The sequence below is a fragment of the Siphateles boraxobius genome, unplaced genomic scaffold, assembly GCF_051911475.1.
Source record: "Siphateles boraxobius isolate OS27281-9 unplaced genomic scaffold, OSU_SipBor_1 86, whole genome shotgun sequence".
NCBI lineage: Eukaryota > Metazoa > Chordata > Actinopteri > Cypriniformes > Leuciscidae > Siphateles > Siphateles boraxobius.
This window is the reverse complement of record NW_027509215.1, coordinates 2,946,901-2,963,531: the sequence shown is the minus strand read 5'-3', so window position 1 is coordinate 2,963,531 and position 16,631 is coordinate 2,946,901. Positions and strand designations below refer to the sequence as shown.

At 42.3% G+C, this 16,631-nt stretch overlaps 1 protein-coding gene across 2 annotated transcripts in view; it reads right to left on the bottom strand.

Annotated features, from left to right (window-relative positions):
* The window catches only part of yeats2 (YEATS domain containing 2), a 48,137-nt gene extending 42,645 nt beyond the window's left edge, over window positions 1-5,492 (bottom strand). The window contains exons 1-6 of one of the 2 annotated variants that reach the window (XM_077221900.1): window positions 5,367-5,492; window positions 4,835-4,952; window positions 4,637-4,734; window positions 3,808-3,900; window positions 2,672-2,899; window positions 1,643-1,755 (exon numbers count right to left, since the gene is read on the bottom strand). In XM_077221900.1, coding sequence (XP_077078015.1) covers window positions 1,643-1,755; window positions 2,672-2,899; window positions 3,808-3,900; window positions 4,637-4,734; window positions 4,835-4,934 — 632 coding nt within the window. In that variant the 5' untranslated portion in view covers window positions 4,935-4,952; window positions 5,367-5,492. The remainder of the gene's footprint in view (window positions 1-1,642; window positions 1,756-2,671; window positions 2,900-3,807; window positions 3,901-4,636; window positions 4,735-4,834; window positions 4,953-5,366) is intronic. The other variant, XM_077221901.1, reaches the window with a different exon arrangement.
* Window positions 5,493-16,631: the final 11,139 nt, after the last annotated feature.

Here is a 16,631-nt window from a genome sequence, read left to right as displayed (position 1 = left end):
TTTAAGGGGTTATTTTTAAATATAATAATTTAATCTTACAGGGTGCATGCCACCGGACCCCACCACGCGCGGCTTGGTAACAACCTCGGGCAAACAACAGCACCGCTGCTGGAAAAATTTCTAGGGGAAACACTGCAAGCACTTTAATAATCCAACAAACAGGTAATCCAGGGTAAACTCAGAACTAGGAACAAGGTACTCAGACTACAAAAGAACAATAAACAACGACCGACAAAACACAACTGAAGCACAGGGGTTTAAATACACAGGCAAACAAGATAACAAGGGGGCGGGGCTAATTAGAAACACCTGGAGAGACTAATAAACAAGAAAAACTACAAAGGACTACAAAACATGGCACAGGACAGGAAATAACAAAAGTCAACACAAGACAAGGAAAACATAAGACAGGAATCGTGATAGATAGATAGATAGATAGATAGATAGATAGATAGATAGATAGATAGATAGATAGATAGATAGATAGATAGATAGATAGATAGATAGATAGATAGATAGATAGATAGATAGAATGTGATTCAAATGTAAATAGATAGATTGTATATAATTCAAATGTAAAATGCTCAAAATTACAGATTAAAATTACTGTCCAAAATCCATGAAAATCCTGAAATTTGGCAATGATAATTAATATATTACAGGTATTTCTGCTGCAACCCAGAAAGCCTTTGCTAGCCTTGGTCCATTAAAACCACTATTCATCAGCATGCATTGATTAATCCCATGGCATGTAGCCAAAAAAAAAAGAAAAAAAAAAAAAGAAAAAGGTGCGACCAAATCATATGCTGGTGCGACCAACTGAGAAAGTTGGTAGCACCAGTGCAACCAGTGGAAAAGTTAGTCTGGAGCCCTGGGCTAGCATTCATTCAGGACATTTTTTTCCTTTTTTTTACAGAGGAACAAGAAAAGGATGGTTTGAAAAATTATTAAATGAAAATTCTGTTATCGTTTACTTACCCACGTCATTCCAAATTTGGATGACATTCTTCTTAATTTATCAATCACTCTTTTCCTTGAGATTTCAATGAATGGAGACTGTAGCTCCTCACTAAAGATGTGCTATATATTCAAAGTCTTCTGAAGCCAAACAAGCCAGGCATTTTTTAAACAAACACCAGAATTTTTCACTTAAACCTTTGACATCAGGCGTATTTTGACTTGGTATGATCATAACTCTTCATGATATTCCTCCTTTTATATTCCACAGAAGAAAGAAAGACATACGGATTTAAATTATATGAAAATAGAATGATTACGGAATGTTCCTTTTTTTGGGTGAACTATCCCTTTAAGGTTGCACTGCAGAACCGAGAATAAAGCGTCCTACTCAAGGGCACACCAGAATTGTTCAGAGAAAGAGCACAAACATCAGTGAACATCCCAGTGGTGCTAAATCAAAACTCTCTGGTGCTCAAGTGCAATAACAAAGATTTAGGCCATTAGCCCTCTGGTTGTTGGGATAAAGCTGATCTACACTACAAATGATAAAATATTTTTTAAATCATACAGGGTTCACACTAATAGTGCAAAAGACATCAACCTAATCAAGTACAATTAGTAATATGAAGCACTGTGATCTATCCGTGAAATAAGGGCAAATGGACAAATAAAGACTACGTACTTGGATACGTTGCCCACAACAATGGTTTTCTTCATGTAGAGTCGAGAAGCCTCCTCTCCTGTAGTATGGTAAGTCACATGCTGCTCTAAGGATAATGGCACACCAAATGTGTCCTACACATGGGCAAGTAATAAAAAATTGTTACTGTCAAGTAATGGCTCAGACATGTATTAAAAAGTTTTAGTAACACTTTATATAAAGCCTGTATGTAGAATACCTTATAAACGTTTTTAATGCAGTAATTATGCCTTGTAATGCACCTTATAATGAATTGTTTGCAGGGCTCCATACTAACTTTTTATACTAATAACACTATAGCCCCTCACTGAAAAATTTAGGAGCACAAACTGAAAATTGTAGGAGCACAAACTGAAAATTTAGGGGCACACCTTAAATCGACATGGAATGCAGTTATTCACATTTAGAGCTTTGAAGGGCTAGAAAAAGTTGTGTAAAGCACTTGAAAGTCAGTGAATTTCACTCTCAAAAGGTTGACAAAACCCTACAAATCAATAATGTAAAAACATTCGACTATTTCTGCCACAATACCATGGTTACATTTAGCTAACCATGGTGAATGTTGGTGATTTGTGGACTGGAAAGCATGGTTTCCACGTCAGCACTGTTTGATCTTATAAAGCTTATAACAGAGAATTATGCAATGAATTCAAATGCTTTTCACTGGATCTCCCAGTGCTGTGTTTTTAGTCTTGTTGCATTAAAAGGCAAAGTGCTGATTTTATACTACATTAAGCATTTTTTATCTAATTAGATTCTTCATAAATGTTACTTAAAAATTTTACATACAAACCTTTGATAAAATTAAGCAATCACAGAGGTCTTCTATTACTTTTCTATTTTTCACATTGGGCTTAAATAAACACCCCTGAACTACGGTAAAATCACTGTGACAACCTTTGAGGTTTATTGAACTATTTTAGTTCTAATGAAGTGGGGTTTTGCAGGATTATTACTACATTCTGAAAAACTATTAAAGCCTTATGTTCTGCTAGTGTGTGGACCACTAACCTTTCCTGTGTTTCTGCCGGGTCGTCGTTCACGTGGAGCCCCATCCTCTCTCCCGCTGTCTGTCTCTCTCTCCCCAGCTTCCCCATGCTGACTGAGGGATTCGGTCTCAGACTGGACCTGTGATGGCGTCTCTGAATTCTGGTTCAGTGGAGACGAGGAGCGGGAGGGGGAATCCAGGAAGCGCTTTATGGCAGGGTGGTTGAGAACAGATGGGTCACTCTTAGTGGCCTGGAAGCAAATTAAATCAGTGATCAACTGTTTGGGCTTAAAGGAGCATTCAACAAACCAGCAACGAAACTGGATGTTTATTCATGTAGAATGAGAAAAACCAGGGATTTTCTGTTTTGTTTTTTCACATAAAGAGTGCAAGAATGTTTGCCCACTTTTTTGTGGCCTTAGTTCCAGCAGTATTTTTCACATTAATTTAAAACTCATAGGAATTTTTAAAAAAATTAGAGTTAGAAGACATGAACCAAACCAGATACGAGATGAATCACAAGATTAAAAACTTAAGCAAAAATGTAAACTTGTTATTTTGTGAAGTAAAGTCCAAGCCTCTACACATTTGGATTGAGAATACTATCTCAGCAGCCTTTTATGAGCCCTGTTTATTCATATCACACATTAAAACTAAGCTTTTAAAAACTCACAATGTACTGTGCATTACAGGCTCTAAGCTCACAGTGTCCCGGACCAATATTTTAATGATTAATAAAAGAAGAATCACCAACTGAGATTTCAGTATGGACTTAGGTTAGGAGGATCATGATTTTTCAGTAGTATTAGAGAACACAGACATCTGATAGAGCATTTGACGCGGAAACAGTGATGCATGATGTCACGCTTAACAAGTGGATTCATTTAAAGATGCTAATTATGTACATGGAAACAATATATTTGGTAGCGTTTGTTTTCTTTCTCTCTTTTTTTTTTGTTGCAGAATCAGTTTTTCCAACAGGAATTCCACTGTTGAATGACTTTCTGCTGATTTAACAAAAGCATGCACCATCGAATAATAACGTCATTGCTCACTGTAGGTCTGTCTTTAAATGTTTAAAAATGATTGTTCTCTATGGAGAAAATGAATGGGCTTTTTACTTCTGTTTCATTCTATAGACAAAATGTATCTCTATTACCTCTGGGACTTTAGGCTGGCCAGCATTGGCATAGTAGTTTGCAACAATGCAAGCTCTGAGCTTGTCCATCATTCTCCTGGCCTCATTCAGCCTCTGAAGAAGAAAAAACATAATAACATTATTAATGGCAACATCAAATCAAATATTATTTATGATCTATTTATAGTGATTCATATTTTATTACAATTTTATATTCATATTAAAATATTATATTTTTGTCCATACAAGCAAATCACCTCACTAAACCCTTATTTAAACCAAGATTCAAACCATAACCTTGTGAAGAGACATCTCATCACTTTTAGAGTCTTTTGACCTAAAGCAGCTACTTTAACTAACGCATTTTTACTAACAATCACTGCTAATGATGGGGGAACTTCAGTCTTTTCTTTGAAACCTACAAAAGTTTATATTTAAATACTAACATACAAATAGGAAACTAAAATCTGGAATACATTACACAACTTTTTTCAAGATTTTTGCAGTCTGGAAGATTCTACACTAGTTGCTGTATGTCAGAGCTTGCAATTGTATAATGCATAGTATTTTAAAATCTTTTCTGATTTTAAAAGTTGTGCAGTGCATTCCAAGTGTTTCCTTTGTCTCAACTATGTTTTAGGCAAGATACTTTGACTTTTAAATAAAATATTGACGCAGTACCATACGTGAATGTAGTTTCTCAGTACTTTTTACACCCCTCATTAAAAGTACTTTTGGCCTAACAAAGTACTGCTAGGCTAGAAATAAGATAAAGTTCTGTCCTTAAATCCAGTCCACATAGTTTTGAGACATACTGTAAAGATCAGGTGAGTGTTGGACAGATGATTACCTGCCCGATGACCTCGATCTCGTGCTCTTTATTCTTCATCTCAAGAGAAAACTGATCCTTAATGATGGCATCAATCTTCTGCACTGCAGCATCACGGGCTGGTAAAAAATCAAAAAGGCAGATTAAAAAATAACTCAAATCACTATTGAGTAAACCACTGTGTTATACTTTACATCACTGTTAGGAACCTAGACTTACCATTCTGCTCCACCACTTTGCTCCTCTTGTTCTCCTGCACTTGAGTGATGTCCTCATAGTCAGGATCTTTGTCCTCTATTTTCCTTTTCACCCCAGACATGATCACTCATTGGCTGGACTGCAGACAAAGTACACAACATGACAAATAAACAACAACTTACTTATCCTACAGACACACAGGGGTTGTGTCTCAAAACTTAGTTAGCTGCCTACTTGATTTCTTATGATTCCCAAAAATGCGTCCTGGGTAGGCAACTTACCAGATTTTGAGACACAGACCTAGTATCTAAGCATATACGTGTCATTATATTTCATTGACAAACTGCTATTAGTTGTTGCAGAGGTTTAAGAATACGTTAAAAAATAGATAAAACGCTGCTAATCTGACATTCACATACTAAGCTAACATAAAACAACAGCTTTTTAAGCACTTATTGCAAAACTCTCATCACTGACACTTTCTAAACTGAGAAAAATGTGACGTAAACATGCACAAAAGTTGTAGGTGTGTTTAATTACACGTTAAACCTACGCTGAATGTGATGGTGAGATGTTTAAAAGTGAGGTATTTAGCCGTTAGCTTCTGTTGATCTCGCGCACAATAAAATCTCGCGCGGACACACGAGCTCGTGCAGGGCGCGTTCCCGCTCAGGAAAGAGCGCAGCGAGCGCGCGGCCTGCAGAGGTTTTCATAAAAGGGTCGAAAGCATGGAGTGCTTGGAGGTCCTTGTTTAGAGCAAAACTGTAGGCCTATGTAAAATAAATAAATAAATAAATAAATAAATAATGCCTTAAATAATATGTGTAATAGTACAGTTCTATCATGAATAGGAAACAAATGTAATAATAAAAACTAAATCTAAATATTTTCCAAATAATGTTTTTACATATAGGCTAATTTAAAATGTTCACAATATAAATTGTGTCTGTATACAAGAAACTATTTAGATGGCCTTTAAATTTCAGGCTAAGGGTCCCTTGCATGAGGATAATCATATCTGGGTGTACGAAACATCTAAAAGGTTGAAAATCCCTGAGCATTATAGAACCTGTACCTGAGGAAAGAACTAAAAAAAAATTTAACTGCAAAATCAGTTCAACACTGGCCTATTAACACACACACTGAATACAACTTAACATCCTATATTTAGGCTTTCAGTTCAAATTTGCCAGAGCAAATAAAAGATGTTCTGGTAAAAATTTAGCCCCAGACTAGTGTATTTCACAGTAGGATATTAATTTTTTGTTGTTGTTGGTGGTGGATCCAATCTGAACCTAATACATTCAAGAAGAGTTAGGCCATGCTATATCCGAGCCTGACCAAAGAGTGGCGCTAAAAAACACATTTACATCAACATCTCACCGAAAGTTAATAGTGTGATCGTGATGCATGTTTAAAACAGCAAAAAGCACACATTTGATACTCTGGCATGTAGGCTAATGCATTTTTAGTTTTTTGTAACTTCTCATGCATGTCCTCATTATACTTCCATGGTAGGCCTACATGTTAAAAATATGACATTTTTCATATTTATCATACCATGTGCACTTATTTGCAGTTTCACATTCAACCCCTTTTCCTTGTTTCTTAGATAACGCATCCGTCATCCGTTCCAAACAGTACATTAACACATCATCTCTGGGGGCCATTCATCACCTGAGGGCCTTTACTTTGACAGAATAATGAACTGATAAGACCTGAACCTTGCACAGGTTTTGAAGTCTCGTGCTTGTTGCTGGCCAGGAATGTGATCGTGAATGTCTTATTTCCTTTCACAAATAACAACTTGTTAGCAAGTTTTATTTTAACTTGGTTAATAGCTATGCATTTAAAGGGTTAGTTTGCCCATTTAAGACAAGTTAAATGAAGTTGTATGGAATCCTTACCAGCACTATAGTGCATACACACTGACCCACTCTGTAGTCACCTCCCTGGTCAGAGTTCTGGCCGCTGGAAGTTTTTCAAGAAAGTACTCCCGGTTAGTTTCCGGGGCCTCAAAACTGTGCGTTTTTACGTGAAAAAATTATTTGCGTTTCAACGCTTGATTAATTTAACACACAAAAAACACGCCGGTCAAAATTCATACCTCAGTTTTTATCGGCACTATTTTCTTTCCATTTCTATCAATCCGCGCTGCTGTCAACGTCAACAGTGCGCACGTTCCGATCAGCTGTTCCATAGTGTTTACACAATCGATTACGAAACAACGTAAAAAGTAGAAAATGAACAATGGTGCGAAGTTGTAAATTTCCAGGCTCTGACCACAAGAATGTGCCTTCAAAAGAATCACCGTTCAGATTCCATCGTTCTCTTTCATCATCTCGTGTTCGAGATCCACCTATGGGAAGGGCATCCGTACCTGACCTCTGCAGAAGCATCCAATTGCACCAAGTCTGGCTAGACAGACAGAAGTGCGCAGCCAATGCCAGGTGAAGCCACACCCCCTTACCTACGGGCATATAACAGCTGGGCGCGCTGCTATTCCTCAGTTGACATTCGCTTCTCGCGATCTCTGCATCTCACGGCTCGGTTGATTTTTACACTGCTCACCTCGTGTCTTCAGGAGGACATATCGGCCAGATCAGCCTCCGTCGGACGTGACAGTTGTTTATTTTTCAACTGCTGCTGCTTTGCATTCGGAGCCGCCCACGCTCTCGCTATTTTCTCCGTTTCACCTCACGGCTGCCCGCCATGGATTTCTCCGATTTCTTCGCTGGTATGTCACTGTCTAAGCCTGCAGCCTCTCCAGGGGATAGCCTATCACGGGCCTGCCCGGCCGCGTGTGGTGCCCTTATCGCGGCTAAGGATCTTCATCAGCTTTGCGTGGTCTGTTTGGGTCCTAAGCACGCTCGGGAAGCCCTGGAGAACCCGGAGAATTGCAGTTTCTGCCTCATGCTGCCTAGGAAGCTGCTTAAACGCCGTTTTAAGGTGGCAGTGACACAGTGCACCGGGCTCAGCCCTTCTGACTCGGACGGGGGACACGGTGATGACAAAGCGCTACCGGGGGCCTCCCGGGGCGCAACGTTTCTCATCTGGGCTGACCAGCCCAATCCCGCAATCCCCGAGGAGGACATCTTCGAGGACAACCTCGCTCTCGTCCACGAACCGCCCGGTTCTGGCGAAGAGGAGGATGCGGCCATTCTTGGGGTTTCAGAGGACGAGGACGCCATTCCGCCCTCTGGTGTTCCCCAGGCTACCGCCCACGCGTCTCTGCCTCAAGCCATCCTCCTGGAAGTGTGTGAGCGAGCGGCCGCTCGCCTCAACATTGAATGGCCGGCACCTCAGAGCGCCACCGACCAGGAGAGGGATTTATGATGGGAAAGTGCTGGGACCCCCTCCCGGCCCGAGGAAACAACTCTTCCCCATCCTCCCGGCGTGTGCGAAGCACATGAGGAATTATTGGAGCGACCCGCTCGACTTCAAACACGGTCTCACGGGACTCGAGGTTAAGGACATGGCAGCGCACGGTATGGGCGAACCCCCCGCCGTTGAGCCTTCCATCGCCAGGCACCTTAAACCCCGCTCAGGGCGGGCTGCTCGCTCCCCCTAAGCCGGTCTTGCCCAACAAGATGGACCGTTTTGCTGCCTCCGTTCACCAGGCAGCTTATAAGTCCTCGGCCGTGGCTGTCAGGGCCCTTAACGTTTCTTCACTCCTCTCCGCCTACCAGGTGGAGATCCTCGAAGAATTGGGGCAAAAATTGGAAAAGGGAAATCCTTCTGAAACCCTGTGGAAGGAGATCCTCACAGTGAACGACCTCGTCCTCCGTAACGCTCGGCAGGCTGTCCAAGCTTGTGGGCGCTCCATGGCGCTTTCCGTGGTGGGAGAGCGTGCGCTCTGGCTGAGCCTGTCAGGACTACCTGACAGTGAGAAACGGCGCATCGCGGGCGCGCCGGTGGAGCCCGGCCGGGCTCTATTTGGCCCCGCCGTCGCACTGATGCAACAACGGTGTGACGATAAGAGGAAGGAGGATGAGGCCTTCAAGCTTTGCCTTCCCAGGAAGGCAGTCCCACGCCAGGCGCCCCCTGTCCGTTTGCCTAACCCACCGGCCACGGGACGACAGTTTCATCAGGGCAAGGAAAAGCGCCGCAACAAACCACCCCCCCCGGCAACATTACCCAGCACCTACAAACAGGCACTGGGGTAAGCCCGCTCCCGCCGCGGCCGGGAGACCTCCGAATACCAACCCCACCGATTCGAAACGCAAGCGGCCTGCCTGATGTTCAGCCGATGGGGGCATCGAGTCCATGTTCACGGGCCGCCAGCCCTTCGGACTCCCCGCCTCTTCTAGAAGTCTCTTTCCAAGAGACCCAGGGGGTCCAGCGGATGGATCAGCTCACCGCCTGTCAAGACTGCCCAGCTCGTGTGTTCGAGAAATGTGTGTTTTCCCCCACGTTCAGGGGGCCCTCTGTGAGGTAAAGTTTAAACTCAGTGACACCACACTGCTCACACTCTGTTCCCCTCACTCTCTCAATAAAGGCTCCGGCCCCAGTGTTTGCCCAACACAAAACACAAAAAAATACGAATCGAATGAATTCGTTTCGGAGAGAAAACCTCTCTCCGCAGAGAGAACTCATCTCACTGCAGAGAGAGAAAATCCCTCCGAACCCCCGCATGTCGCCTCTAGTGTGTCCACTAGATGGCGCCATTGCATCACAAACAAACCTGTTGGTCTCACACAGCTCCGCTCTGGCCCGAGCGGGAGCACTCGCGAGTCACGAAGTGGCTTGGCGAACCGTTTCAGCTCCCGAGTGGGTGATGCGTACAGTAATGCAGGGTTACAGATTGCTATTCGCAGTAAAACCCCCGCATTTCAACGGCATTCTCTTTTCTCACACGGAAGAGAACGCCTCTCACATTCTGAAAGAGGAAATTTCATCTCTCCTAAACAAGGGAGCGATTCAGGTGGTGCCCCCAAATCTGATGAACCAGGGCTTTTATTCCCGTTATTTTCTGGTCCCGAAAAAAGGCGGCTCTCTCCGCCCTATCTTGGACCTTCGAGTGTTGAACAAACATTTGAGGAAATGCAATTTCAGAATGCTGACACAGGGCGCACTCGCCCGTGCCATAAAACAGAACGACTGGTTCACATCAGTCGATATGAAAGATGCTTTCTTTCACATAAGCATCTATCCTCCGCAGAGGAAGTTTCTTCGTTTCGCCTATCAGGGCATATGTTACGAATTCACAGTTCTTCCGTTTGGACTCGGTTTGAGTCCCCGGTCTTTCTGTCTGTGCGCGGAGGCGGGCTTAGCACCTCTGAGAATATCAGGCCTGAGTAGCCGAATCAAAGGAGAAGGTGTTGCAGGACACCGGCCGTGTGCTCGCGCACATCACATCGCTCGGGTTCCAAGTGAATGTGAGCAAGAGCAATTTCACGCCCAGTCAGAATGTCATTTTCCTGGGCTTGCAGTTGAACTCGGTCTCCATGCGAGCGCGTCTCTCTCAAGAGCGCGTTCGCTCTCTTATAAACTGTCTGTCACAGTTCAGAGAAGGGGCGAAAGTGCAATATCGCACATGTCTCAGGCTGCAGGGTCTCACGCTTCATCCACCCAAGTTGTGCCGTTGGGACACCTGAGGATGAGGGCATTCATGAAATGGGTTTTGTCATTCGATTCGCGACCTTTGCTGCTCGGTAACAGTGACACGCGCCTACTCCGCAGCCTTGCGCCACTGGGAGAGTGAAGACTTTTACGCACGGGGAACCCCTCTGGGGGCGGTTACGATGCGGAAAGGTTGTGACGACAGATGCGTCCTTAACAGGCTGGGGTGCCACCAGGAGGGCAGAACGGTGAACGGTCTGTGGCCAAACAGACTACGTTCAGCGCACATAAACTATTTAGAGCTTTTAACCATTTGGAAAGCTCTGAATCATTTTCTGCCTCGCCTGCAGGGACATCACGTTCTAGTACGGTGCGACAATACCACGGCTGTGGCTTATATCAACCGTCAGGGCGGCATGCGCTCGTCGAAACTCCACACTCTAGCTTACAAGCTTTTGGTGTGGAGCAGACGGGTTTTCCTGTCGTTACGCGCAACTCACGTTCCGGGCATTCTGAACAGAGGCGCGGATCTGCTATCAAGGGGGAAACCCAATCAACGGAGATTGGTGTCTTCACCCGCAGATAGTGGAAATGCTATGGATGAGATTCGGACGGGCGAGCGTAGATCTATTCGCCTCGCTCGAAAAATACCATTGTCCTATGTTCTTCTCTCTAAGGGACATGGACGCGCCCCCCGGGGTGGACGCACTGGCCCACCCATGGCCCAGAGTGCTCCTGTATGCTTTTCCTCCCCTGTGCCTGATAATTCCCACATTGGCCAGGGTGAGAGAGCAGGGCCTGTCTCTCATTCTGATAGCACCCAGGTGGCCCAAGGCACCATGGCTGGCGGAGATAATTCCTCTGTTATACGCCGAGCTGTGTCGACTTCCCGTTCGCACGGATCTATTGTCCCAAGCCAACGGGGAGATTTACCACCCCCACCCAGACAGGGTGGCTCTCTGGGCCTGGCCCGTGAGAGGACGAACCTGAACGCACTTGGGCTTTCGCCGCGTGTCGTCGCCACTATTCAGAATGCCAGGGCCGTCTCCGCACGGTCCTTATATGGCTGTAAGTGGCAAGTGTTCGAAGGGTGGTGTGATGGGCGCGGTCTCACATCTTATCGGTGCTCAGTTCCTGATATTTTGTGTTTCCTTCAAGACCTCATGGAAAAAGGGAGATCCTTTTCCACCATTAAGGTCTACTTGGCTGCAATTTCAGCCTGTCATGTGGGTTAACATGGCTCTACTGTCGGGCAGCACCCTATAATCCGCAGATTTATGAAGGGTGCACGCCGCTCCTTGCCAGTCATCAGGAGAACTGTTCCGGAGTGGGACCTCTCCATGGTGCTGGAAGAGCTGTCTCAACATCCTTTTGAGCCTCTGGGGAGTTTTTCCCTTAAGCTGCTGTCCTTCAAGACAGCTTTGCTCTTGGCCTTGGCATCTGCTAAACGTGTCAGTGAGCTACATGCACTCTCGGTTCAACCCTCGTGCACTAAGTTCTCCCTCAGTGGAGATAAGGTTTCCCTTAAGCCTAACCCGGCCTTCATGTCGAAGTTCTTCCCTGCTTTCACTTCGGAGGTGTTGGAGCTGTCCGCTTTTCACCCTCCACCTTTTACCTCTCTAGAGGATCAGAGGCTGAATGCTCTGTGTCCAGTCCGTGCTTTACAGGCATATATGACCAGGACCAACGCTTTCCGGAAGAGCGACCAGCTCTTTGTTTCATGGGCCCCACCGCACAGAGGGAGTCCCATATCGAAGCAACGCCTCTCACATTGGGTTGTGGACGCTATAACTATGGCTTATGAAGCAAAGGGAGTGAAGCCCCCATGGGGCATCAGAGCTCATTCCACAAGGGGCTTAGCCGCCTCTTGGGCTTTGTTTAGGGGAGTGTCACTGCAGGACATCTGCTCCGCTGCCAGTTGGGCTTCTCCTCATACCTTCGTGCGTTACTACCGGCTGGATGTCACCAGAACCTCGGTAGCACATTCGGTTTTAGGGGTGAAAACCGAACCGTGTAACCCTGTTGGGAAAGAACCAAGGGAGTGACGTGCAAAGGGAGAATCAAGCAAAGGGAGTGAAGCCCCCATGGGGCATCAGAGCTCATTCCACAAGGGGCTTAGCCGCCCCTTGGGCTTTGTTTAGGGGAGTGTCACTGCAGGACATCTGCTCCGCTGCCAGTTGGGCTTCTCCTCATACCTTTGTAGGAGTACATTTTAGTATTTATATATTAATCATATTTATATTTTGATAATATCCATATCATAATTTAATATTTGTTTTATTTATTCAGCTTTTTTCAATTAACAAATGTTTTTAGTAGTTTTAGTTTTCAATTATATCCTTGAACCTAACTTGCCTAGACTAGAGTATGAGGAATATAGTGCATTTAACTTGGAAATCCTTTGAGAGGAATTTCCATAGAATCTTGAAGATTGCACAAATATGAATCCATGTTTCCTCAAGCCACAAGAATGAATGAGTTGTACAAACACAGACATTATTCATGCTTAAGATATAATTAATAATATAAAATGACAACATACAGCAAATATGGTGCATGAAGCACTTTTGCAGTTTTACAATTTAAGGTCTATTATAATTATATTTGAGAAATGTCCAGTGTTTTTTATGCTTTGGCTCAATTACAATTACAGTTTCATTCCAGATAAATGACGTGATGGTATTTTAGGTATTTCAGGTTTAACACATTTTGAGTTTCTATAGGAACAGGAATATGAGGATATATTTATTTAAACCATGATGACTCATGGAATAGTTTTAGCATGTTATTGAATATGGCAAGGTTAATGTATTTGGTCTTGGCGGACTAGATCTGCTACGCAGCTGCTGCTGCATAGTGATGGGATTTATGGCTCTTTGAGGGGATCCGGATCTTGGCGATCCGTTCCTTACAAAGAGCCGTTCAAAAGAACGGCTCTTTTGGCTCTTTTTAAATATTTAATCAGTTTTAAGAAGCCAGCTTGAGGGCATCTCAGTTTATCCTGGAAATAATCACTGGGAGGAATGATGAGGTGAGATTTGTAGTCAAATAATTTAAACTCAGATATCACACACCAATATCTGAGTTTGAATTTTTCTGAAATATAGATTATTACCTCATTTGTCATGTGTGGACTATATACCATAGGGTTGCACAACATCCCTCTGTTTAGAAAGTGACATCACTATTTTGGATTCACCTTTAGTACAAAGTGTGTGTATGTGTAAAGCTATGTTGACTTATGTTATTCATACAATACCTACTCACAAATAAACATAAAAAACAAAGCCGGCTGCAATGAATTTCTGTGCAAATCAGCTTTTACTACAAACAGTAACACTTCCACACAAGAACATTGTTATCACACAAGAACATTTTGATTAAAAAAAAACGGCTCTTTTGGCTCTTTTTAAATATTTAGTCAGTTTTAAGAAGCCAGCTTGACGGCAGCGCGCACAACTCCGCTCCTACCCAATGACAAAGGCACGTAGGTTTTTTTTTCCATTGGAGTACTCACGTAAAGGATGGGCGCGCATGCACAACTACTATCATCATGCTGTTAGGCAGTAGTACCCCTGCGCTGGGTGCGCCCCTTCCCCTATAACTGAGGAGCTAATTTGTGTGCATCTGTGTGAAACACGCATAGGAAAAAAAGAACGACAGAAAGAACGGCTCCCCTCCAGCCGCGACTCGGCTCCCATCGTTCATGTTTATGAGCCGTTCAAAAGAATCGGTTCGTTCACGAACGTCACAACTCTACTGCTGCAGAGCAAGTATGGACTTGTTACTGCTGTGAGCATGCATGATATGCTCCATACATACATTTACTTTATGATATGTATGATATGCTCCAAACATACATTTTACTTTACGAAATTACTTTCATCCTCATCTGTCCGTCTGACAGTGGAAAACACGTGAAAAGATGTCTAATATAAAAACAGTATAGGGATATAGGTACAATTTGCTGAGAAAACTATTTGATTGAACACACACACAAGTTCGGCATTGGTATACTCCGGTTCATAAAGGTATCCCTTTGGCGTTGTTCTAAAATTACTTTAATCCTCATCTGTTCCGTCTCACATTGTGCTAAAATTGGTTTCATCATCAGAAGTTTCGCAGTCAGACATGTTGTCAGCGAGTCGCCCTATCAACAGCTGATCGGAACGTGCGCACTGTTGACGTTGACAGCAGCGCGGATTGATAGAAATGGAAAGAAAATAGTGCCGATAAAAACTGAGGTATGAATTTTGACCGGAGTGTTTTTTGTGTGTTAAATTAATCAAGCTTTTAAACGCAAATAATTTTTTCACGTAAAAACGCACAGTTGTGAGGCCCCGGAAATTAACCGGAAGTACTTACTTGAAAAACTTCCAGCGGCCAAAACTCTGACCAGGGAGGTGACTAGTACAGAGTGGGTCAGTGTCTATGCACTATAGTGCTGGTAAGGATTCCATACAACTTCATGTCTTAAATGGGCGAACTAACCCTTTAAGTCAGAAAGCCAAAAATCAACAGTGGCAAGAAAGAATAAAGAGATCTTGAGAGGAATCAGCGCTCAAAGGAAGGTCTTTCGTTCTTTTCTGCCCTTTCGCTGATAATAAAATAATAAGGTTTTAGAGGTCAACTTCAATAAGGAGAGCTGTCTCAACAAAATACAGATTTTTAAAAATATATTATAGTTGTTTAATTTGAATATCCCTTTAACTAACGATAAAAGTATAGTAGGCTACTCTCCACTTTTTACAATATTTAAATACATTCTATGGATTTTCCCTCAAAGTTAGCACAGAAAATGCAAAAATGTCTGGGCCTAGGCATGAGCTGAGTCGTGCAGACATGTACAGGGCAAACTGTTTGGAGTCTTGACCAGTTGTAAAGTTTGTCGTGATAGGACGACTGTCCCTACGAATTTAACCAATGCCAGGTATTAACCAGGTAAGAAAATTGTAAGCTAATTGGCCCACAAATGGATACAGTAACAAATACATTTTGTTTTAAAAAAAACTCTTTTTATTTTTTATATTTTTAGTTTTCATGTTAATTTTAGTTTAATTTGTATTAATTTCTTTATGTGCTTTAGTTTTTATTATTATTATTATTATTATTATTATTTAAATATTGCTATTTAGGTTTAATTGATTTTTTCCCCCAAACTTATAGTTTATTGACAAGGCAACATTTCACATTTTGATTTTAGTATTTATATATTAATCATATTTATATTTTGATAATATTCATATCATAATTTAATATTTGTTTTATTTATTCAGCTTTTTTCAATTAACAAATGTTTTTAGTAGTTTTATTTTTCAATGATATCCTTGAACCTAACTTGCCTAGACTAGAGTATGAGGAATATAGTGCATATAACTTGGAAATCCTTTGAGAGGAATTTCCATAGAATCTTGAAGATTGCTCAAATATGAATGCATGTTTCCTCAAGCCACAAGAATCAATGAGTTGTACAAACACAAACATTATTCATGCTTAAGATATAATTATGAATATAAAATGACAACATACAGCAAATATGGTGCATGAAGCACTTTTGCAGTTTTACAATTTAAGGTCTATTATAATTATATTTGAGAAATGTCCAGTGTTTTTTATGCTTTGGCTCAATTACAATTACAGTTTCATTCCAGATAAATGACGTGATGGTATTTTAGGTATTTCAGGTTTAACACATTTTGAGTTTCTATAGGAACAGGAATATCAGGATATATTTATTTAAACCATGATGACTCTTGGAATAGTTTTAGCATGTTATTGAATATGGCAAGGTTAATGTATTTGGTCTTGGCGGCCAAGATCTGCTACACAGCTGCTGCTGCAGAGCAAGTATGGACTTGTTACTGCTGTGAGCATGCATGATATGCTCCATACATACATAGACAAATAAATCCTGTAGCAGATCTAGGCAGGTGGAGGGTTTCAGAGGAACTATAAAAACGCACTTCAGGACTAGTTTACAACAAACAATAAACAAGACTATATAAATGTTGAGCAAGCAATCTCATTGGCTGCATGATAAGCAGAGGCCAATCAGCTTGTGCCATGCAGTAATCATTGCATTTAAAGGATGTGTCAAGCTTGCACTCAAGTTCCACAGAACTAGATATGAATAAGCTGGCTGAAAACCAACTCAGAGCTTGAATGACCAGTGCAGTCAAGAATCAGATTCCATAAGTATATTCCTACAACAGTGACTGACAAAAACAACATCTAACTAAGAAAAAACAATAAAAAA